This window comes from Rissa tridactyla, chromosome 3 (assembly GCF_028500815.1).
Source record: "Rissa tridactyla isolate bRisTri1 chromosome 3, bRisTri1.patW.cur.20221130, whole genome shotgun sequence".
NCBI classification, from domain to species: domain Eukaryota; kingdom Metazoa; phylum Chordata; class Aves; order Charadriiformes; family Laridae; genus Rissa; species Rissa tridactyla.
The window spans coordinates 73,231,327-73,254,513 of record NC_071468.1 but is presented as its reverse complement, the minus strand read 5'-3'; the positions used below and the strand labels follow the sequence as shown (position 1 = coordinate 73,254,513).

Below are 23,187 nucleotides of genomic sequence, written 5' to 3'. Positions count from 1 at the left end.
GGATCAAATAAAACAAAAATTATAGGCATTGTAACCTTTTCTGGAATTAAGACCTTTTTAAACCAAATGTCTTACATCTTACAATTTATACAAGAAAACCACACAATTTTTTCATCAGCCTAGTTGGAAAAGGAAACTAACATACACTAAGTGATATAAATCATAAAAATTTATCCTTTAAAATGCCTTTGCATTAATTTTTAGTTTATTGCTAATTCTGTTTAGAGACTACAGACTCCTATTATCAGCAGTTTGGGGAAACAGATACTCTGCTTCTCTTGGTTAAGTAGTCAGTAAATAGGTGCAAACGTTGTTGTCTGATGCCAAATAGAGAGTGTCTGGAGCCTGGTCCTAATGTGCCTTTATAAAAGATTTGTATGGCAGTCAGTAGCTTTATGATGTAAGACAAAATGCGGCTAGTTTGAGATTAGTGGTACTCTTCTTTTTTGACTGCAGAAGGATTGCTTGCTTTAAACACGGAGAAGATGCTTTCAGCTATTATTCTGTAAAAAGCACACAACAAATGTATATAGGGATTAGTATGATAAATTTCGTTACAACTATATGATTAGTTCACTCGGGAAGCATACTTGTGGGCTTTACGATGTTAGTTTGCTCCTTGATGTAAATATTGAATTGGTTTTTGAGTTTTGTATAGGTGCTGATAATGGAATCAGTCAAGCGATTTTTAAACCCATTTTTCTCATCTTTTTGGCAGGTATGATGCAAGTTTGCGCTCCATACCTCCGCCAGACTATGGGGTTCCTAAGCTGCATTACTTTGAGGACTGGGGAGTGGTAACCTATGGAAGTGCTTTGCCAGCTGAAATCAACAGGCCTTTCCTTTCCTTCAAGTCAGGAAAGCTGGGAGGACGTGCAATATATGATATTGTTCATAAGAACAAGTACAAAGAGTGGATCAAGGGGTGGAGGAACTTTAATGCTGGCCATGAACACCCGGACCAGAACTCCTTTACTTTTGCTCCCAATGGCGTACCTTTCATAACAGAAGCTCTGTATGGGCCAAAATATACTTTTTTTAATAATGTGTTGATGTTTTCCCCTGCCGTGTCCAAGAGCTGCTTCTCCCCATGGGAAGGGCAGATTACAGAAGACTGTTCCTCAAAGTGGCTTAAATATAAACATGATTTGGCTGGTGACTGTCAGGGACGAGTGGTTGCCGCCATGGAGCGCAGCGGGGTGGTTTTTATCAGGGGAGAAGGAGTGGGTGCATACAATCCTAAACTGAAGCTAAGAAAATTGCAAAGAAACCTCATACTTCTCCATCCCCAGCTTCTCTTGCTAGTGGACCAAATCCATCTAGAAGATGACAGCCCCCTGGAGGCAGCAACCAGTTTCTTCCACAATGTGGATGTGCCTTTTGAAGAAACAGTTGTAGATGATGTCCATGGGGCCTTTATTAGGCACCGTGATGGGATATATAAGATGTACTGGATGGATGACACTGGCCACAGCGAGAAAGCTACCATCACCTCAAGGATGTATCCCCGGGGCTATCCATACAATGGAACAAACTACGTGAATGTAACGACCCTGTTGCGGCACCCCGTCACGAGGGCCATTTACCTTTTCATTGGGCCCTCCGTTGATGTGCAGAGCTTCACCGTCCGTGGAGATTCTCCACAGCTGGATGTTTTCATTACCACCAGTGAGCACGCCTACGCCGTCTACCTGTGGCCTGTTGAGGATGGGTCCCGCTCTCCCTTTGCACAGGTTATTGCAGACCGCCAGAAAATTGTCTTTGACCGAGCCTCTGCCATTAGGAGCTCCGCAGTGCCAGAAGTGAAGGACTACGTAGGGATAGTGGAGAGGAACCTGCAGCATTTTAAGCCCGTTTTCCAGCAGCTTGAGAAGCAGATCTTGTCTCGTGTACGCAACACGGCTAGCTTCAGGAAGACCGCTGAGCGCCTGCTGAGGTTTTCAGATAAGAGACAGACAGAGGAGGCCATTGATAGGATATTTGCAATCTCACAGAGGCAGCAGCACGGCAAAGCAAAGAAAAACAGAAAAGTAGCCAAAGGCTACAAATTTGTTGATGCCGTTCCTGACATTTTTGCACAAATTGAGGTAAATGAAAGAAAAGTGCGACAAAAGGCACAGACTCAAGCACAAAAAGAGTTGCCTGTAGATGAAGACGAGGAAATGAAAGATCTTCTGGATTTTGCAGATATCACTTATGTGAAGCACAAAACTGGGGTGTCAATCAAAGGCCGGTCAGGGCTGGCACAGATGGTGACAACTGCTCGAAGTAGTGCCCCATCAATATCAGCTTCTTATACTCGCCTCTTTCTAATTCTCAACATTGCTATTTTTTTTGTCATGTTAGCAATGCAGCTCACGTATTTTCAGAAGGCCAAGAGACTGCATGGCCAAAGATGTCTGTATGCAATACTTTTAGTAGACAGCTGTATATTATTGTGGCTGTATTCTTCCTGTTCTCAGTCACAATGTTAGCAGAAGACCTCTACTAGTTGACCAGTTTATGGTCATATACGTCTATGCAAAAGCATTAACCCTAATAGGGCCAAAGACTATCTTTTTTTCTGAAACATTCCAAAAACAGCTGGGGTAAGATTGGTTTCAGACCAGAAGGGATAGAAGAATAGGGCAAGCAATGAATATCTTGGAAAACTAAGTACTTAATAAGTACTCCTCCTTTGTGTTTTGAGTTGGGCCTCACATCTGAGGGAATGTTATGCTTTGTTCATCAGAGTTCAGTAATGTAAAGTTGTAATTATTTTTTTTGGTGAGAAGAGCCCTCTTAGTAGATTTTTTTCTAAGGGCTTTCTTTTTTATACAGAGTTGGGTTTGCATTTAGTGAGTTTCCATTTCAGGCTGCTATGGATGTCTCCGGACATTCTCTTAAGAAAAGGACATTCAAACACAAGTATGCAAGGCAGATCTTAGCAGTAGACTTCATTTCTGTCTGCCAGACCAAAGAATGCTTCAGTAGGACACAGTCCTGTACAATTATTGCAGACCCTTACATCATGTCATCTCTTCCACGCTTTACAATCTGGCACCGTGGGAAATGGCAATCACGTCAGCACTTGCCAAGTGAGAGGCACAACGCCTAGTAGGCAGCGGCAGAAGGCAAATACGGGACTAACTCAAAGTAACAAAATTCTCAGGAAAAAAAACCCTTTATCTTTCAGTCAGGTGTAGACTGCAGAAGGATGAATGCTGTAGGGTCTGTTCTCAGTTTTACAAGGCAGGATTTCAGAAAAGTTTTCTATAGTCTGAAGCACGTCTTAGTTGGGAGCAATGTCCTAGATCACTGCCCTTCCATATGCATTTGTAAAAATACAAACAAAAAAACCAAAGTGATCCTGTGGTAACCTCAGCAATTGCCAGTATGGAAAAAGAGGTGTTAAGGAAGTATTTAATGTCTTATTTCTGTTCGCATGGCTAGAAACAGAGGACAGTTAAAACTGTGTGAACAGCCTGTTGTCTGTAAAGCACCAGCAAGGGTTCTGCAAGCTCTTGGTGGCCCCGGGTCAATTATTTGGGGATTAGTGGTAAATGGAATCATGTGGTTTATGACAAAAATAAGTTTGACATCTCCACATATATCCCCTTCTGTTCATTAAACTGATTTCAAAAAATCATAGCTATTAGAGAGAATGGAAGCTCTATGAAATTGGGGCGTATCTGTATGCCTTTACAGAAAAACAATTCTTCCAGTACATTTGCTAAATAAAAACATTATAGTTGTCTCTGTGGAAAAGTTGTTTTTCTTTGATTAAAATATTTTTCCTCATCATTACGGTAATGATGTTCATCAGCCCTTTGTTCAAACCACAAACACCTGTTTCCTCTTCGTTACACCCGTTATCTCCATTGCTGCTTTAAGCCTTCTGCGAGTCAGTGTGTTGAAATGCGATGAGCTTTCCTCGTCTAAACATCTTCTGTGAACAGATCAGAATATTTTCACTAGGGTCCAGCTGCTGCGCCAGTACTGAGCACTGTATTCACGTGCATAAGCCCTACTACAGTCTTCAATGCCTGGATTTATTCAACGAAATTTGGTACGTTTAGTCTGAGCAAAGATTTAGGACTCCAGTTACTTTCTGATCCATGCATAGTCAGTGGAGAAAGAGAGCCTTCAGGTAACTACTTGGTCCACCTAAGACCTTGAAACACCCTCAAGACATAACCTTCCCTTTTCCCTAATTGCAAAAGGCATGTAGGGTGGTTAGTCACCTATTTCGAACTACCCACTTAATTGCTTAAGGTGAAGGGAGCTGAGCCTGGGGAGTGTTGCCCAGTATAGCTCTGAGTTTGTAGTGGTGCCTGCTGAAAGTATGACTAGAGTGTGACAGGCTGTGTATCACTGGAAATCTCTTTATTTCTGCCTCTGCACTGTGACAATGTGAAGACGTGCAGAAATAGCTGTTGGGTTATGTTCAATTTCAAAGACGCCTTTGTTTTGTTTTTTCAATGTTAGATGATACTATTATTGGCCATGGAACACGGAAAAATCAAGGGGCAGGTATTGTTGCAGTTTAGTTGTATGGCCTGGCACATCCCTCCACTGGGAGCTGGTGCCATAAAATTTCATCAGGGTAATTCAGGGAGTCATTACGCCTTATAAGCAAAGAACCTGTGCTTGTGTCTCCGTGTCTTCTTTGCAGCCACATGAACCTTCAGGAAAACAAAGAGCCATGGTAGCTTTTAACCTGTATCAGGCTAATGTCAACAGTGGAATTCATACAAATATTTCACTCTCTTTCATGGCTGCACATTTGCTATTGCTTTGAACAATTGACTATAGAAAGCCAACCTATAGTCTAGAAAGCTTTCGGGAAATGCCTGCATTTTTGCAGGTATGTGGTCTGCTTTGTAGTGTGGCGTCTGAATTCTAGTATGGGATTTGTGTAGCTGTCAAATGAAACTGCAGAATTACAGAGATTGGAAAGTAAGGTACGGTTGTGCACATTAACTCTCATTTACACTACGCTTCTCTGCACTGTTCTGGCAACGCAAAGGGAAAGAGGTGGTTGCAAGAGCTGCCCATGCTCACATTCAGGTCTTAAAGCTTTCAAAGCAGAACAGCATTCAAATGGATGGTATACATGGGATGATGGAGCGAAGGGAAATGAAATGTACCAGTCTGTCCTGAATGGGAGACCAGACCCATTTCAGCATAAAGCAGGAATCCAAGGGTTTTCCAGCTTGTGCTTGGTTTGCATCTGATACCTTTCTGTTAAAGATTTGAGTTACTAGCATACGACTGTCATTACTGGCCATTCTGAACTCCACTGACACAGATGTAACTTCGATTCAGATAGGGCAACTAAAGTTTGTTTCAACTAGTGATGAAGCTGTAATTGTGCTGAGTATATTTCAGATGCAAAAAGAACCTTGTGTACTTTCTTACTTATTCTTTTCTAGGCCAAAGCCTTTAAAAACTCCCTTTCTAATAGTCATGTAAGTTTTGTTTCCATTCTTTGCTTCCATTCTTTTTGTCCCTCTCATTCCTTATCAAAGATCATAATTTTTTAATGGAATTTGAAACAAATGGAAGAACACATGGTTCCATTCCAACTCGGGCTGTTGGGTAGAAGTGTCTGTCACAATGAAGAAGCAGTTTGAGCCCTCAGGTGGCAGCATACACTGAGAAATCTGAGCTGCCCTTGCTTTACTAGGAAGTGCCATGGGGAAGAGTAAGTAAATGGCATCAGCCCAGGTAGCCCTAGTGGCCGGTGGGAGGGCTGGAGAAGGTTGGTGTTCCTCAACACTGGCTGACACAGGAGAGGATGCTGTCCTCTCCTTTGTGTTCTTTTTCTGAAGCGGAAGAGAGAAGCGGTCTCATTGAGCTCTGCGTCCACAGCAGAGGCACTCGGCACTACTTTCGTGTGGTTTGGGTATACTGAACAACTTTTGAAGTGTCACTGTATGGTACCCAGTAGGAAAGTTATCTTTCGCTCCCTACTTTCAATGGAGTCACAACAGTGAAGTGTTTCTGGCACCTGCCTCTGCTCCGATTCTTACCCTGCTTCTTTTTGGTTTCTAAAGATTTTAATTTTCTGCCTCTCTGGCCACAGGAAAATATGACTATTCTACAACTGGATGTATGTGCATGGGTTCCTGTATTCATCTGAGACCCTGCTGACTTCACTCAACTTGTCTTCAATAGCTGATGTTCAGTCATCCATGCTTCATTTCAGGGCTGCCGTCTAAATTAGTCTAAAGTTAGTTCAGTGTATTCTGAACAAAGCGAATGGGAATTCAGCCCACAGGTAGTGGTGTGTATGCTTGAGGGTGGAATCTGGTTCTTAGATTTTTTAATGATTTTTTGAGTCCAGCTAAAAATTGGCTATGTATGTTGTTATATATATATCATTGTGACTAAAGGAAGCAAAGGGAATGGAGCACATTACCTCATTTCTTAAAACTTGTAAAATCAAAGCTTATTCTGGAGGATTATATGTCTGAAATACATCACATTCTTCTGCTGGCCTATGTACTTTCCACTAATGAGAAGTTTTTTCTTAGTATTTGAAAGCATATGGTGTTTGGAAAATAGCTGTATTTCTGCACTGGGACATTACAGTCACATTTATTTGGTCTGCGAAAGTCTTAGTTGGGATCAAACATACTTTTGTCTAACTGCAACCCCTTTGCTCTGGCTACTCTATTAAAATTCAGTAGAGTAACTTCAAGCTGGTAAGTCAGACTCAGCTAACAAAGCCAAGGTGTTATTTTCTGTCCTTTCTTGGCAGTTGACTCCAGGCCTATGCAATCCATTGCTGGATATGTCCATACTGTCACCAGTACATAGGCTGTTTTCTAAGCAAGTTCAACCTTCAGACAAATAATAAAATAAATAACAAAGCCCAGGACCCTTTCAAGGAAGGAACATAGCTGTTTTCTTCTTGGGGCAGGCAGGAAAACTGGACCCAACTACACAATATATAGAATGCATTCTAAAAAATACTCTGAAAAACAGGATTATCATTGGGTCTTCCTCAAAACTGGCATCAGTTTTGATGGAACTGGTATCAGTTCCAACTGGTATCAGTTAATACAGACGTGTGACTAATTTAAATTTGTGCTTGCCTTGGTTGCTACTTTACACTGAATAGTGGCTGCAGCCATTTCAGTCACTAGGAAGATTAATAATTTCATGAGAATTTAGATTTTATCTTCAGTTTTCAGTGAAACTGAACATGGCCACAGTGGCCATATACTGAGGAGCACATGAATCCATATATACAAGGCCATATCCTCTCTGCTTTGATTAGTAGTAATAAAAACAGCAAGAGAACAATGTAAATCATGCATTGTGGTAGTGATGTTCTTGTGGTAATGGAATTATGCCGTTAAATCCCACAGATTTATTCTCAGTCAAATTCCAAAAGGCAGAAAAAAGCAGAAGGAGAGATGGTGTTGGCATGCCTTTATATGTCCATGCTCTCCACAAGAATGGCTGCAACACTACCACAACTGTGGGAATCCTCATTATACTGAAAGACAAATGATAGGATACAAATAGTCCCCCTGGGCCTCAGTGATGCTGTGAAAGCCGTGTCCTTCTCACCTGTTCTCAGGTAGGCTTTAACTTCTAGGTGTAAGGTGAACTGGGACTTCAGAGCTCTTCACCTCAGCATTGAACTTGGGGCTGCCCAACATATGGCCCCATCCATCTGGGCTGCAGATATTCACCAGTCACAGAAGGGAAAAGGACTGTGGTGTCCCTTAGGAAAGATAGCCATGAGGAATGGGCTGGGTAGCCTGCTCTGTGTCTGAGAGACCCTTGGGGACGACATCAGTCTGGCAGGGTCTCCCTGACTCATCACGGTGGTGACAGCCCACTCCCAGCTTCCCCCTCTTTTCTAAAAACCTCTGACACGTGCGCCGGCAGCAGGGTACTGATGTCCACATGCACAGCATACACACAGAAAGGTTGGCACTTGTCAAGCCTACGATGCATGAGTTGTATCACATCCAGTCATTTGACGGGACAGGGTCCAGTATGTATGTCCTCCACCACATACCTAGTGTATCCCACTGCAACAGTGAACTTGGGCATTGCCACCTAACTAAGGGATGCTTGTTTTTTCCTCATGCATCAGCCTGCTGTAGGCAGTGAGCTGTGGCACAGGCGTATGCCTCTATGAGGAAAGAAGCTCCCAATCTTGTTATCCTGTTTGCCATTTTATCCCAGTGTATCTTGCCATTCCTTTAGCTGAATGTACATACATTTGTAAATTACTACACGTGCTCCGTGAGTAGGGGTGTCATCTAGGAGGCATATAGCTTAAGATTTGGAGGTGTGGTTTTCACAGAATCACAGAATAGTAGGGGTTGGAAGGGACCTCTGGAGACCATCTAGTCCAACCCCCCTGCCAGAGCAGGGTCACCCAGAGCAGGTTGCACAGGAACGCGTCCAGGCAGGTTTGGAATGTCTCCAGAGACAGAGACTCCACCACCTCTCTGGACAGCCCGTTCCAGTGCTCTACCACCCTCAAAGTAAAGAAGTTCCTCCTCATGTTTAGGTGGAACTTCCTATGCTCAAGTTTGTGCCTGTTACCCCTTGTCCTGTCACTGGGCACCACTGAAAAGAGCCTGTCTCCATCAATTCAAATTACAATTCAAACTGTAATGAGCTATGTTCCCCTAAAGGACACATACTTTTATTTTCAACAGTTTGTAACAACCAGCAACCTTGCACTTTTAAGGGAAAGACCCAGTTTCCCCCTGTTAGGTTCCTTGTGTGTTTTTGTTATCTACAGGCTGATACAACACATTGGTTATATACATCATTTATATATACATATTTTATATACATCATGGCACATTTTATATGCAGGACTAGCTGCATATAAAAGGCAAGTACTGAAAGTGCACACACAAGTGCTGTTGAGTGTAGTAGAGCTCAGCCTTTAATACAAGGCAGAGGTAGCTACCATAGAGTCTGACACAGCTCGTACATTTGTGGTAAACGGAAACAGCTTGGATGTTCTGCGGGTAAGGAATGAGCTTGATTAGAAAAACTATATGAGCAGTGAGGTTGAGGACCAGAAGCCAGAAACCTCTCAATTCTGTAAGAACAAAACTCAGTTACAGGACTCTGAGACCATTTCTAGACGTCCCTCATGGTCATCATTGTTGAATGTTTATTCTACAGAGAAAGACGTACGCTAAATTTTAATTATATGCTATATCTAATGCATCGTGTAGGCTCTTTGCTGCGAGAGAGGTTGAAAAATTTGCTGTGACGTCTAGTCGTTCATCATGTCCTTTGACAAAGTAGTGCTTGCTCGTGAAGTTATCTTATCTTCCTCCAGGAGTATGTTAGAAGTAGTAGCTTTTGCTATGAATTTCTTTTCACTGGTAAAAGTGTATTAATATTTTTGCGCAATTTCTTCCCTATGGATGATTGGTTTGCCTGTCTTCTAAACTTACCAAGAGGAAATGACTGGCATCCCTTCACAAGAAGATTCATGAGGTTTCTTTTTTTCATTCTTAACTTGCTCAGCTGATTTTGTCCAGAGAAGGCTGTGAGCTTATCGGCATAACTAAAATAGCTTTGCAAGTGACAGAGTCTCAGCTCTTGCGCTGCCTTACTGTTAGAAAAAAAATTCTTTAATTAACAAAATTCAGGCAGCAAAGGAGCCCGGGATGGGAAACTAGAATCGGGGGAAAGGGGTGTACTACCATGAACTGAAGAACTAGTTAATTAGTTAAAGTTTATAGCAAGGAAGAAGGATTATTTAAATGAAAAAGTACAGAGCATATTTTGTAGCCTATGATCAGACAGCATTAGGCCACACACACACAGAGTGGAACAGAATCAAATCTCAGCTATGCAGCAATTCCAGACAGCAAGGTGTGATGGCATAACATGAAGAAAGCAAGAACACATGGAACACAAAACATTCACAATAGGAGTATACAAATATTTTGGGTTTAATGTGCTTAAATTTGCAAAATAATTTTATGGCATTTCATTTTCCATAGTAAATGAAAAAACCTGATCTTTGTTTTCTTAGAACTGAGCAGTTGACTACCCAGGATGATTTACCTGATTACAAATGAGTTAATTCTATAACCCGCCTCACTAAGGCTCCTTAATTTCATCATAAAACCTGACAACTTCTACCTTTCTAATCCTATGAAAATATCATACATTTTCATGTAAACTCAGCAAATATTTTTCACTTAATCCACAGCCAACACTTAAAGAATCGCACAGACTTATTTATGGCACAAATAGATTGTGCGTTAGCATAGATTGAACTGTAAAGCCCTCACACTCCTGGTTGCTGTAGGACACTTGGAGTGGGTTATAGGACCCTTCTCATCCAGAAATGAGACCTGTACTGGACCCGTGGTGTTAAAAGAGCAGCAGTGAATAATAGCAAGAGAAAATTAGTGCAATGGCTTCTGTGACTCCGTACCTCAGAGCCTCCTTCAGAGCCATGCTTGCTTTTGCAGATCTGGTTCCTTCCTACTCACTAAAATTCGTCTTCAGCCAAAACCTGCTAATAAATGTAATGCCTTAAAATAGCAGTATAATGTACACAAATGCTTGTAAGCTGTACATGCCCAGTCACAGTGCTACTTCTCAGGCTGCTGCTCTGCTAAGTATTACTACTATTAATGATTTATGTGGTGCCACTGAGCTGTGTGACACTTCACAAACATGTAAGAAGACTGGTTCAACCGTAAAGGCAGAATAACTTCCTCGGTTTCACAAACTGGGGTAATGGGCCTCCAGGGGAGGTCAGTCCACCTGGAGAGTAGGTGCAGATCTGCTTGCGGACAAGACCCCTACTAGTTAAGCATTAATTTCACCTGGAACCAGACAAAAGGCGTTACAAGAATTTTCCTAGGGAAAAAAAAAGAAGACTTTTCCATATGTCTTTCTGAACCGGGCACTGAGAAATGCAGCTTACAAGTCTTTCACTTGAAGAAGCAAGCCCACTTGTTAAAAAAAGAAAGCCAGTGCTGAGGTGCACTTTTCCATTACATCCGTGGATGTACAAAATTTTAGATTAATAACATGAAGAGGAAGTTGAGCTCGATAAGATTAACGACAGGAATTTGGGACAGGATGGGCTTTGATTGGAGCCGCTAGAAAGATTTGTAGAAAAACAGAACCAGTCTTTTGCTCTTCTAAACAAATAGCAAATGTCCCAGCAAAAAAAAATAAATAACCTATTGTAAGGACTTACTAACATGACTATAAAATCTACTCAATATGTACTGGCAAAGCCCCCACAGCATGTGTCTGCACGCACACGTGCGCACACACACGCACACGCTGCATTTAAGACCAGTGTTATGCCTTTGATACAACCACAGAAGTAGTTAGACTACAGTTTTTCCACCTAGAAAATGCTTGAGATCCATTCAGCTGCAAATGAAAGGATAGGAATTAAAACGTCAAGGAGAAACTTGATAAAATATTAAGCAAGTCGATTTGTTTTCATCTGACCCCTTCTTTTTAATAAAGTATATTTCAAAATGGAAACGTTTCAAATAATAAAAGTAATCCTTTTGTTCTAAGAATGTCTGTCTTCTTCATTCTGACATTGTTTACTTCCCCTTGGAAGGCATGAAATTTAATGCAAATCAATGCAAAAACAACCATTAGGTTGGAATTCTGGGTTCTTTTATCAGAAAGCTCTTTTTCTGAACGCTTCCCAGTTAATGCTGTACGACTGTTGTGGTGAGACAAGTGTTAATTTAGAGGGCAAGTGGGAGCTGCCCTGGGAGAACAACGCTGTGAGGTGAAGAGGATGACGAAGGCTCCTCACTCCCCTGCCCTTCTGGTTGCTCCCGCCCGGGACCCCCTACAGCCCCCGGCTCCCAAGGCTGCTCGTTGTCCGGGCTCGCCTGGGCCACCCCTGTGCCCCTCTTGGCTCCTAGCACAGCTACTCCCCCGCTTCCCAACCAGGGTGGTCTCTCCTCCCTCTCCCACCTCTTTCTGCCAGTATTTACAGGAAACAGGTTTGCTTGGAGGGGAGGGTTAATCCACAGAGCTCCCTTCCCTTTTGCCAGGAAGCTTGTTCCTGAAATCATATTTTATTGCAGATAAACAAAACGCTGCCAAAATTAGGCTCGGAAAGTGAAGTAGCCAGGTTTCTTGGCTGTACTCTTTCCCCTGTGTGGTTGTTATCTGCTCCAGAGGGCTGCTGTGGTCACTAAGATCCCTTGATAAACCTGTGGTTCTCAGAGGCAGCCCATGTCCTTGCCACCGTGATGAGGTGTCTTTTGCAGTGATTTCACCTTGCTTCTGTTATTTCTGCCATCCCAACGTCTGCTAAGGCTTTTTCGGACATAGAGAATTCTGGCTTCAAGGTGCGCTAACCATTGCCTCTAGCTGCCTCTAGGTAAGAATCAAGGCAACTATATTTGCCAATAATAAGTTAGTTATTCTGGATAGTTAAAAACAAACCTCTGCTTTAAAGAACTGCAAATATACTTTCTTAAACTGCCTGGTCAGAAAGCACAATGGCAGGTTAAATTCAGCGTAGAGGAAGTGGTGTTCAAAATGAAATGAAATCCTGCCTTCGTATATACACAAACAGACTCTGAGCTGACTGAGATTACCCCTCAGGACTGACATTTTTTTATTATAATACACAGCTTGCTAAAATAGCAACTCAGTGCTTTGCAGATGATCAAAAAGCAGTTAAAATTCTAGAAATTGTTGCAAGGAAAGAGAAAACAAAGTCATGTGAGTATGCCGTTGTAGCAAACTGCGATTCAGCTGTACCTTCAGTACGCTGCAAATCTGGTATACTCCCCCATTTCCCCTCATGTAAAAAATGATACCCGAACCTTAGAGAATGGTGCAGGTGGCAACATGGATTAAAAAAAAAAAACTATACAAAGGTATAGGTCAGGCAAGGAATGATTAAATATATTAGGGGCAGCTCAGCCTGGAAAAAAAGGGGGCTATGCTGAAGGTGTACAAGACCATGAGCTGATAGAGATACCAGGTGGGGATACACTGTTCTATCCCCTCCCCTTCCAGAACTTGGGGGTGGTGTCAGGTTGGAATGAAGGTTAAGCACACTTGCTATACAATGGTTTGGATGTTAAAAAGTCTGCATAGGTTAAAACTGAAAGCAGACAAACTTACAGAAGAAATACCTCAAGAAGTGTCAGATGCAGATTCATGAGGTAAGCGTGTCCCTGAGCTTGCTTCCCCTGTGCTCCCCCTCAGCTCTCCACTGTAACCAAGAGGCGACCAGACCAACTCAACCTTCAGCCTGATTTAATCTTGCTGGTTTTACGTCCTTTTCCTTTTATGGCTGTATATCATACATATCATACTGCTGCACAGTAACAAAGCAAAGCTTCCTCCAGACCAAGGCAAGCGTTCCAGTCAGTGGCATGTTCTCCTCTGCAGCAGCAGCTCGGCGCTGAGCACAGCATGTCTGGTGCGAGCCCGATGGCCACCCGCGCCAACGCTGCCTGCTCTGGCCACCCCCATGCCATCTACTCAGCTGCCCAAAGAGCTGCAAGGACCCTTTGGAAGGTTTAAATGAGCCTCGAAGTTCATTGCAAGTAATGTAAGTTCTCATAGAGTTTTGACAAGCCATTGTGTTCCCACCGTGCGTGGTTCCTGCAGCCCCGGGTACGGCACGGAGCGATGCGGGCAGCATCACGCCTTGCTGCCCTGCCTGAAGCAGGCAGTACCAAAAGCAGGCTGGCCCAGCCGGAGGCAACGTTTGCCTGAGCCTGGGGTGAGGCTCTGGCTCTGTGGTTAACCTCCGTGACCATGGTAATAGCCAGGAAGAATCAGTGCAGCATAAATTACAGCATACAAAATCTGATCAGGATGAATTCATACTGCTGATGCACCCAGTGAGGCCAGAGAGCTCCCGGTTCATGCAAAAGGCAGGTGATTTTGACTCTAAAATCCCGGATAAGTGGTTGTAGCAGAGAAGATGACAGTGACCACCAGCTCCCCAGCTGGCTGCACATCTGGGTGTCGCCTAGCATGTGATGACAGCAAACTACCGCTCTGCCTACATCACCTCAGAGAGCTTCACTTACATGGGTATAAGCAAGCAACAAAGCTTCGACTTCCTTAACTCTGAGTGCCAGTTCATCTTGTCTAGATTTAGACAAGACAAACCTTAGCTAGGAGCCTGGTCAAGCTCCCTCAGGGCATGAATGGAACCTATGGACACTGAGAGCAAACATTTTCATAGGCGGCTCAATCCCTTCAGAAATTTTTATTCATTATGCAAGCCTTTTCCATCATTTTTCCAATTCATGCCATCTGCTTAGTTTCTGTTGGTTTCGGGGTGTTTTTTTTTTCTCTGGGCTACAAAGCTGGCACTACCTGTTATGGAGGAGGGAGTCCAAAGCCTGATTCCTGGCAAATAGTACTCTGGCAGCTGGAGCTCCAGTGAAAACCACTTGTTACGCCTGCGCTGGCTAATTTGTTCTAACTCCTTTAAAAAGATTGATTAGCTTGAAAAATTAACATGATTATGGATGAATTTTCTTCCCTAAGAGAACATGCCATATTGTATTGCTAATAATAAGGCAGGATAAAAAGCTGGTTTTCTCACATTTTATTCACACTTTGAATCTGTTGCCTCACTGAAAAGCTGCCCGGAAAAAAAATTGTGAGTTTTAAGCCATTGCTAGTTACAATGCATGGGTGGACAAATACAAACTGTTTTTATAGAAGCAAAGATAGATCTTTGTTGTTTTGATGTTCATTTCTGGGGTGGGTTCCCACTGTGGTCTCCACTTGACCTTTTTACTGTGCAGTGAGCCTGTGCTCTTCTGTTTCCTCGAGGGAGAGCTGGTTCTGTGCCTCACTGCATCACCACCACCACCAAACAGAAAGTGAAAGCTCTGTGAGCTTCTCTAAGCTGTGGGAGCTTCAGGACACTTGCCTTTCTTTTTTCCTTTTCTGACTGAGATTTCACTCTCCTCAAAGTAAGGGGACGCAGAAAATGGAAAAGTTACATGGGATGATGGATTTCTGCATCCGCCACCAGACCATTCTGGGTTACAGCATCATGTCCCTGCTGACGGCTGCCAGCGAGCAGATCTTCTCATCTGTGGTGTTCAAGTGTCCCTGCAACTCTGGGAACACGCTGTATGGCTCCGTCTTCCTCATAGTGCCTGCCTTCATCCTCTTTGTTCTTGGCTACATGGCGAACACCAAGATGTGGCGCCTGCTGACAGGCAGCTGCCGTGTGGAGGAGCGCTGCAGCTGCAGCCCATGGGGGACCTGCACCCACTACTGCCACGTGCTGGTGCCGGTGACAGCCAGAATCTTGGTGGCCCCCTTCACCTGGATCGTGGTGGCCCTGCTCAGAGCCAGCTTCTACGAGTGCGCGGCCAGCGGGAGCAGCCTGATAAAGAACCTCATGTGTAAAGATAAAGGAGAAGAGTGACACAAGGTGCTGGTCAGAATACCCTGCGACGAGATGTTATTAGAGAAAGAGAAGGAGAAGTTATCGGTTGAATCCCTCAGCCTTCAGGCACAGTCCCACCTAAAGCCTCCCTGCTCTTCTCTCCACCCTACGGGCTTCAACCCTGGCTGCTCAATGTACAGTGGTGCCTGCTGGGCACCTTCCTGAGTCCTCCTTTCTCCCACTATCTAAATATCAAAAGTACACGATTAGCAAAAAAACCCCACCACTAACAGAAAGGTAATAAGTGTATATTTGTGCTGTTTTCTGGGTTTGCATGTTTGCGTGGCAATTCCTTGGCACTGCCGTTTACAAAACCTCTTTCAAAGCTGGGTGGGGAACCAGCTTAGAGCCCAGGACTTTCCACGGCCAGTTTTCTTCGCTTTTCACGTAGGCATGGTGTGGGTGCTTCTCTTTTTCCACTTTTACCCCTCTAAATACTCCAGACTTTTGTAATTATGCATTAGCTGAGGGGAAGCTAAGTCACAAATTGAGAGGAAGTTGATGTCTCCTTGCAGTAGAGAACTGGCAAATGAAACAAATACGGACAGCTTGTTTAACTACGAATCTCAACACTTGCACCTACTAATAATTTCACAGCTGTGTTCTAAAAGAATAGTTCAAATATGTATCCGTCTCGTTAAAGTGTTCTTGTGCTGAAGGGAAACTGCATGATCAAAAAAACAGCACTGAGGGTGGATTTTTTGTTTGGAGTGAAACGAAACCCCCAAATTTTGGCAGCACTCCAGTTGTGTTTCTGGGTTTGTTTGGTCGTCGTTTTAACTGCAGTAGAAAAACCAGGTTTTACCACTTTTTCTGAGGAAAACATTAAGGTTGGTTAATGGAGTTAAGTTTATAAAATATTATAATTACTTAGATTTTTAGAAGTTCCTCTTTAGTACAAATGCTTATTAAACAAAAAAAAATGTTTTCATTTGTTAAATATTTAGCATGCTGCTCCTCCAAGAAAAAGGCTGAAAAGAGGCAAACTCTATACTATTTGATTCAGATAGGGTAAGAAAGGAGGAAAATCAGGGAAGGCTGACTCTTACTGATTACAGAATCGCATAATCACAAAATGACAGGGGTTGGAAGGGACCTCTGGAGATCATCTAGTGCAACCCCCCTGCCAGAGCAGGGTCACCCAGAGCAGGTTGCACAGGAACGCATCCAGGCGGGTTTTGAGAGACGGAGACTCCACCACCTCTCTGGGCAGCCTGTTCCAGTGCTCTGCCACCCTCAAAGTAAAGAAGTTCCTCCTCATGTTTAGGTGGAACTTCCTCTGCTCAAGTTTGTGCCCACTACCTCTTGTCCCATTGCTGGGCACCACTGAAAAGACCCTGGCCCCATCCTTCTGACACCCACCCTTTATGTATTTATAAGCATTGACAAGACGCCCCCTCAGCCGTCTTTTTTCCAGGCTGAAGAGACCTAAATCCCTCAGCCTTTCTTCATAAGAGAGGTGTTCCAGTCCCCTAATCATCTTGGTAGCTCTCTGCTGCACCCTCTCCAGCAGTTCCCTGTCCTTCTTGAACCAGGGAACCCAGAACTGGACACAGTACTCCAGGTGCAGCCTCACCAAGACAGAGTAGAGGGGGAGGATGACCTCCCTCCACCTGCTGGCCACACTCTTCTTGATGAACCCCAGGATGCCATTGGCCTTCTTGGCCACAAGGGCACATTGCTGGCTTGTGGTCATCCTGTTGTCCACCAGGACTCCCAGGTCTCTTTCAGCTGAGCTGCTCTCCAGCAGGTCAGCCCCCAACCTGTACTGGTGCATGGGGTTATTCCTCCCCAGGTGCAGCACCCTACACTTGCCCTTGTTGAGTTTCATAAGGTTCCTCTTTGCCCAACTCTCCAGCCTGTCCAGGTCTCTCTGTATGGTGGCACAGCCTTCCGGTGTGTCAGCCACCCCCCCAGCTTTGTGTCATCAGCAAACTTGCTGAGGGTGCACTCTATCCCCTCATCCAGGTCATTGATGAATATGTTGAAGAGGACTGGACCCAGTACTGACCCCTGGGGAACACCACTTGTTACTGACCTCCAACTAGACTCTGTGCCCCTAATCACAACCCTCCGAGCTCTGTCTTTCAACCAGTTTTCAATCCACCCCACTGTCCATTCATCAAGCCCACTCTTCCTAAGCTTCCCTATGAGGATGCTGTGGGAGACCATGTCGAAAGCCTTGCTGAAGTCAAGGCAGACAACATCTATTGCCCTCCCCTCATCTATCCATCCAGTCATGCCATGATAGAAGGCTATCAGATTAGTCAGACATGATTTCCCCTTGGTGAATCCATGTTGAGTACTTCTGATAGCTTTCTTTTCCTCCACATGCCTTGAGATGACGCCCAGAACGAGCTGTTCCATCATCTTTCCAGGGATGGAGGTGAGGCTGACCAGCCTGTAGTTCCCCAGATCCTCCTTCTTGTCCTTTTTGAGTACTGGAGTGACGTTGGCTTTTCTCCAGTCCTCAGGCACCTTGCCTCTTCCCCAGGACCTTACTGATATTGTTATGAAATCAAAAAGAAACAAACCAGTCAAACAAAAAGAGAAAAACTGTGATATCATTTTTATTACTGACCATCATTTTTAATATCTGATCTACTGTAAACAAAATTAAGAACCAAAAAGAACACAAGCTCATTTTTCTTTAGCACTCAATGCTTTTCACGTGAAAAAAATCAGCCTGAGGTGAAAGAGGATTCTAAGCTCTGTAAGGCTGGCTGAATTGTGTGCATGGGATCCTCTCTTTCCACAGTGAGTAGACCGTTACAGGCACTCCAGGGTGTCTTTGCTTACACTTTTCATGTCTGCTTGAATGTTGAGTTCTAGACTCCTACATATGACTATGCAAAACCACTGTTAACCCATCTATCTCTTTTCCAAGCTGATAGGATGGTTCATCATGATTGTGGCACTGGTTTTAACATGTGTCAGCTGCTGTATCTTCCCGGTTAGCTATCTTCAGCTCAAGTTCTGGAAAATTTACTCAAAAAAGGAACAGGAGCTCTTCGAGACCAAGGCTAAAGAGCATGCAACCAGGCTGGCAGAAATAGATACGAAATGCTTTTTTGAAGCCACTGACCCAGTGCCGTTTCGGACTCCCAGCAGTGAAGACTGGCGGAAGATTTCATTCTTGTATACCTTCAATTTGAAGGAGCAGTGTTACAGCATGATACACAAGTACGTTAACACAAACAGAGGCAACAGCGACAGATTCAGGAAAGGAGATCAGGATCCCCCTGTTTTAGGATTTGTGGATGAAGCAAGTGTAAGCAAAGCAGGGGTTTAATGAAGCAAATCCTCTGCAACGCTGGCTGTCTTTTAACCCCACTAATATAAGAAGAATGTTTTTCTGTACTCTAACCGAAATCTACGCAAATTGTATGTAAAAGCTGATAGTTGTAACCCTCAGCAGATTTGTTTTTAAATACACTTTATTACTTTTGCTGAAGTACATTTAAATAAATACATCAGTCGCTATGGGAGTTTTCATATGTTGTTCATTAAGAAGGGTTGCATGTGTAAAATAACAAGCACCCACAGCATCCACAAAGACATCTGCAGGTACTATTGTCAAACTGATGATGATCAGAGGGTTGGAGCACCTGTGCTATGAGGACAGGCTGAGAGAGTTGGGGATGTTCAGCCTGGAGAAGAGAAGACTCCGGGGAGACCTTATAGCGGCCTTCCAGTACCTAAAGGGGGCCTACAGGAGAGATGGGGAGGGACTGTTTGCAAGGGCATGTAGTGATAGGATATGGGGTAATGGCTTCAAATTGAAGGGGCATAGATTTTGATTGGATATTAGGAAGAAATTCTTCACCATGAGGGTGGTGAGGCACTGGAACAGGTAGTCCAGAGAAGTCGTGGCTGCCCCATCCCTGGCAGTGTTCAAGGCCAGGCTGGATGGGGCTTTGAGCAGCCTGGTCTAGTGGGAGGTGTCCCTGCCCATGGCAGGGGGGTTGGAACTAGATGGTCTTTAAGGTCCCTTCCAACCCAAACCATTCTGTGATTCTATGATTCCGTGATTCTATGATTCCATGATTCTATGAAATTATTACCCAACACCTTAAGGGCAGTTGGCAGCTGGAGTGCCAATACAAAACCTTCACACCTGGCAGTATCAAAGAGACAAAAAGGAATGGAAGTTCTGGTCAGAAATTCAGCTTAGTTTATTAGCTCTCACTTGAAAATGTATCTTTCAGTGGAGTTTAGAGCAAGCTCTAGACTGAAATGTTTACTTTCAGTCTTTTAGTTTCTCAAGGAAAGGACCGTACTTTTTAAAATCTGGGAAGCGAATAGCATTTTGGAGCTACCTGTGCATAACAAAGGAGTCCACTGGAATCCCTTCAGCTGCATATGAGTTTGAATAGGTGAGAAAAAAGATGCCAGCCATTTTACCCCTACCTGCTCAGCAGCTCTAGGTAACAACAGTGAAACTAAAAACATCCGTGGTGGTGAATTTTTTTTAACACTGCCTGATCTTGATCACCTTTTGCAGCAGGCCACCTTAATTAGCCCTACTGCTCATTTCCTGTAACTCTAGAGATCTTTAGTGGGAAAAAGTAGGCATTTGAATGCTGCAGGGAAAACACACTGACATTAAACAACCTGTTTATATTCAATTTATATTTTTCCTACTTTTTTTTTTTCCTGAAAAATACGTAATTATTATGCTTTTTTTAAAAAATATATATTACATATGGGGTTTTGGCCTTGGCATCAGTACCTACGCTTCACGTGGATACCCTGCCAAATACACTATTTAACTTGATCCAGAATGGAGTCTAAGTGCAAATTAGCATGTCTTGAGGGGTTAGGCTTATGCATAACATGGCAGTGTAGGTGAAGCTTATATTAACAAATATTTATACCACAGCTACATCCTTAAAGACACTATAAATCTGCAATCCATATTAGCAAATAATAACATTCTTATCAAAGAACATCTAATTATAAAAAACAGAGAGACCAGTTTTGAGTAAAGAAAGGTAAAGTTCAGTTTTTCTTTGAAAAGCTTTTATTACAGAGCATTTTGGAGATGAGTCAGACTGTTTGGTCTGGGCTGTCCTTTCACTCTTCCCAGAAATCTCCTCTTTCTAGGCAGTAAACTCCAACTTGGAAACGATTCAGACAGACAGAGAGTTGTTTGTTACAGTCGTTCTCCAAGGAAGAAGGAAAGCAAAAGCCTATTCTAACTAGCTGAATATAATGATCTTGGAAGCTTCATTCTTATTATATACTGAAAAATATCACACAGAAAGGGAAAATAAGATTTAATTCTCTATGTAGAAAAGAAATTTTAAAAGCATTTATTTTGTCACAGAGTCACTGACTTGCTCAGCGCTCTTTTCCTTCCAAGAAACTTGATGATAACAGAGTACCAAGTATCCAGTTTGTTACTTGTGCCTCCAGGAAGCACGGTTCAGTTACAAATATTCCATTTTACCTCTCATATTGCAGAGTTCATTTGTTCATTGACATCTAGAGATTTATCTAGAGATAAATCTACTCTGGAATGTTGCAAATGGGAAGGAAACAATGTCCTGGTACCGCTGCGATCAGTGTCAAAACGTTCCTTGACACAGCGGGGCCAGGCTTTACCTTAGAGTTATAATAAAATACTTCAGGATGGACTGAAAGCCTCCAGGACCAAGCCATGCCTTATTTCGTTTCCTGACAAGAAGCTGCAGTGAAAACACCCTCAGAATTCTTGTTAATCCCCTCAGCTGCGTCTGCGTGGGCACATATTTATATATTGGGTTTGTATGCAGGCACGTTTGAATTTTGATTTTTTCCTCACCTTTATGTAACACTCTTATCTTGTGTACGTAATTACATTTATAATGAAAGAAACTTCAAAGAGAAGCTTCAGCAAACTTGCAAGTTCCCCATTAGATACATTCAAGAGAAGGGCCTAAGCTAAAATGAAACACTGAGGAACACTTCTATGAATACACTACCAAGCGAGACAAGCAAAAAATTGTATGTGCATCGGGTAGCTATTGTCAGCAACTAATGGTAACATAGTGTGGGTCACTGTTTTTTCTACTGTTTATTATCGTTTTTCTACCTAACATTTACTTACTCCATCTTTAGAATACAATGGACGAGGTGATCCTTCTTCCGTAGGAAGAAAATATGAAAAACACTAACAGGAAAACCAGTGTGCACTGAGCATGTCTGCCCAGCACAGAGCTGAGCCGCCAGGAGTGGTCGCTGCACCATGGATGCACAAGCGGGATGTGACATGTGAGCGGAGGAACACCCAGTCCAGCCTGGCAGCCTCATGTCATTTTTCATCTGAAATCTGTGCTGCCTTGACTGGCTCAGGCGTTTCAGCTATACGTTCATTTGCATGGCGGAAGCTCATCCTTCAAAACTTACCATGTCCACATAGAAATAAAGATTTCCTCAGACTGTTTATTCTGAAATACTGAAACCTAAAGAAACAGCTTTGATGTCCTACATGGAGAATCACTCCAAATGTTTGGCACTGCAGGAAGAGGAAGAAGCCTTGGTCATGCCAAAGCCAGTGTGGTAGGGCTGCAAAGGCCCCAGGATGACACTCATGGTCCTTGCTTTAAAAATATTGTAATATCCAGCCCTGACGCCTTTGCGATGTGGTGGCTGATGCTTTTTGGCCGGTGCAGACCTTGACAGAAAATGTTACCATAGGTGTGTGCATGCACACGCGCCTGTGCGCAAATCCAATGCAGCAAAGGTTTAAGTAAGAGAATTGTATCTCAAAAAAGGACAGCATAGGTTATTCACTTTCAAGATAATAATAAAAAGAGAATATTCAGCTGATAGGATGTTGCTGGAAAAAGGATAAATGGCCATTGCCTTGTAAAGAACCCTTGTGTGGTCAGCCAAAGTTGCCATATGTACATCTCAGCTGGGCATAACCAGCAAAAAATCCACCGAGGGTTCCTGCACAGGCAGTGCAATTAGGCAAATGCCATAAGACCTTTCAGCCCTGATTAAAAAAAAAAACCCCAAAACCAAAAAGCTGGTTGTAACACGTTGTTACATGTTGTAACTCGTTACCCATAGCAGATAACAGCATGCTGGACTGAGCCCAAGGCTGGGTACTGAATAGCTTAGTTTCTGTTCTGTACAAAATTGTTCTCTTAAAGCTCCATTACACTATGCCGCCACTGTACGACATTGTTAAGACAAATGAAGGGAGAAAGATTATTGTGAGGATTGTACAGATCTGGTGGGAATGAACCCCGCTGTCTCCAAGGCAAACGGTGGCCCCACTTAGCAGGATTAAGAGATAAAGAGACTGAGGGAAAAACAGGGGACAAGGGTACAAATCACAGCAATAAAATCAGAGTTAACTCTGGGCTTCACTGAACTGAATTGAGGGTTTGTGGTTTTGTTTAAAACAAGTGCTTTGGTGAGAAGAAGGTGCGCTGGCTTTGTGGATAGGGTACTGCGCTAGGAATTGGGTTTTGGTCCAACCCTGACCCAGATATCTTGCATTACACCAGACAACATTAAACTTCTCCTACAACTCAGGTTTCTGCAAGGCTGCTATTTCTCTATTTTCCAGTCATGTTCTGGTAACAAGTCCACTGCCAAGGGGAAGATGTTCAACAGATGGTGATGAAGGTCAGGTAAGAACAGACACAAGGACCAGCAAACCAGTTGCGTGGTGATCTCTGAATTTTTATTCAAGTTTCCTTAGGTGAGTACAGGTCCACAGTGACTACACATTAAATACACCATGCTTTGTTCAGTTTGGTTGTGAG

The 23,187-nt window shown here is 43.3% G+C and overlaps 2 protein-coding genes across 9 annotated transcripts in view; both read left to right on the top strand.

Moving 5' to 3' along the window:
* The window catches only part of DSE (dermatan sulfate epimerase), a 44,803-nt gene extending 33,351 nt beyond the window's left edge, over positions 1 to 11,452 (top strand). For all 8 annotated transcript variants that reach the window (XM_054195558.1, XM_054195557.1, XM_054195556.1 and 5 more), the window contains one exon: positions 719 to 11,452. In XM_054195558.1, coding sequence (XP_054051533.1) covers positions 719 to 2,474 — 1,756 coding nt within the window. In that variant the 3' untranslated portion in view covers positions 2,475 to 11,452. The remainder of the gene's footprint in view (positions 1 to 718) is intronic.
* A 3,504-nt stretch (positions 11,453 to 14,956) lies between these two features.
* LOC128907520 (calcium homeostasis modulator protein 6-like) lies at positions 14,957 to 18,716 on the top strand. Its single transcript, XM_054196480.1, is given in 2 exon segments — positions 14,957 to 15,500; positions 18,310 to 18,716. Coding segments are annotated over 2 exon segments (951 nt in total).
* Positions 18,717 to 23,187: the final 4,471 nt, after the last annotated feature.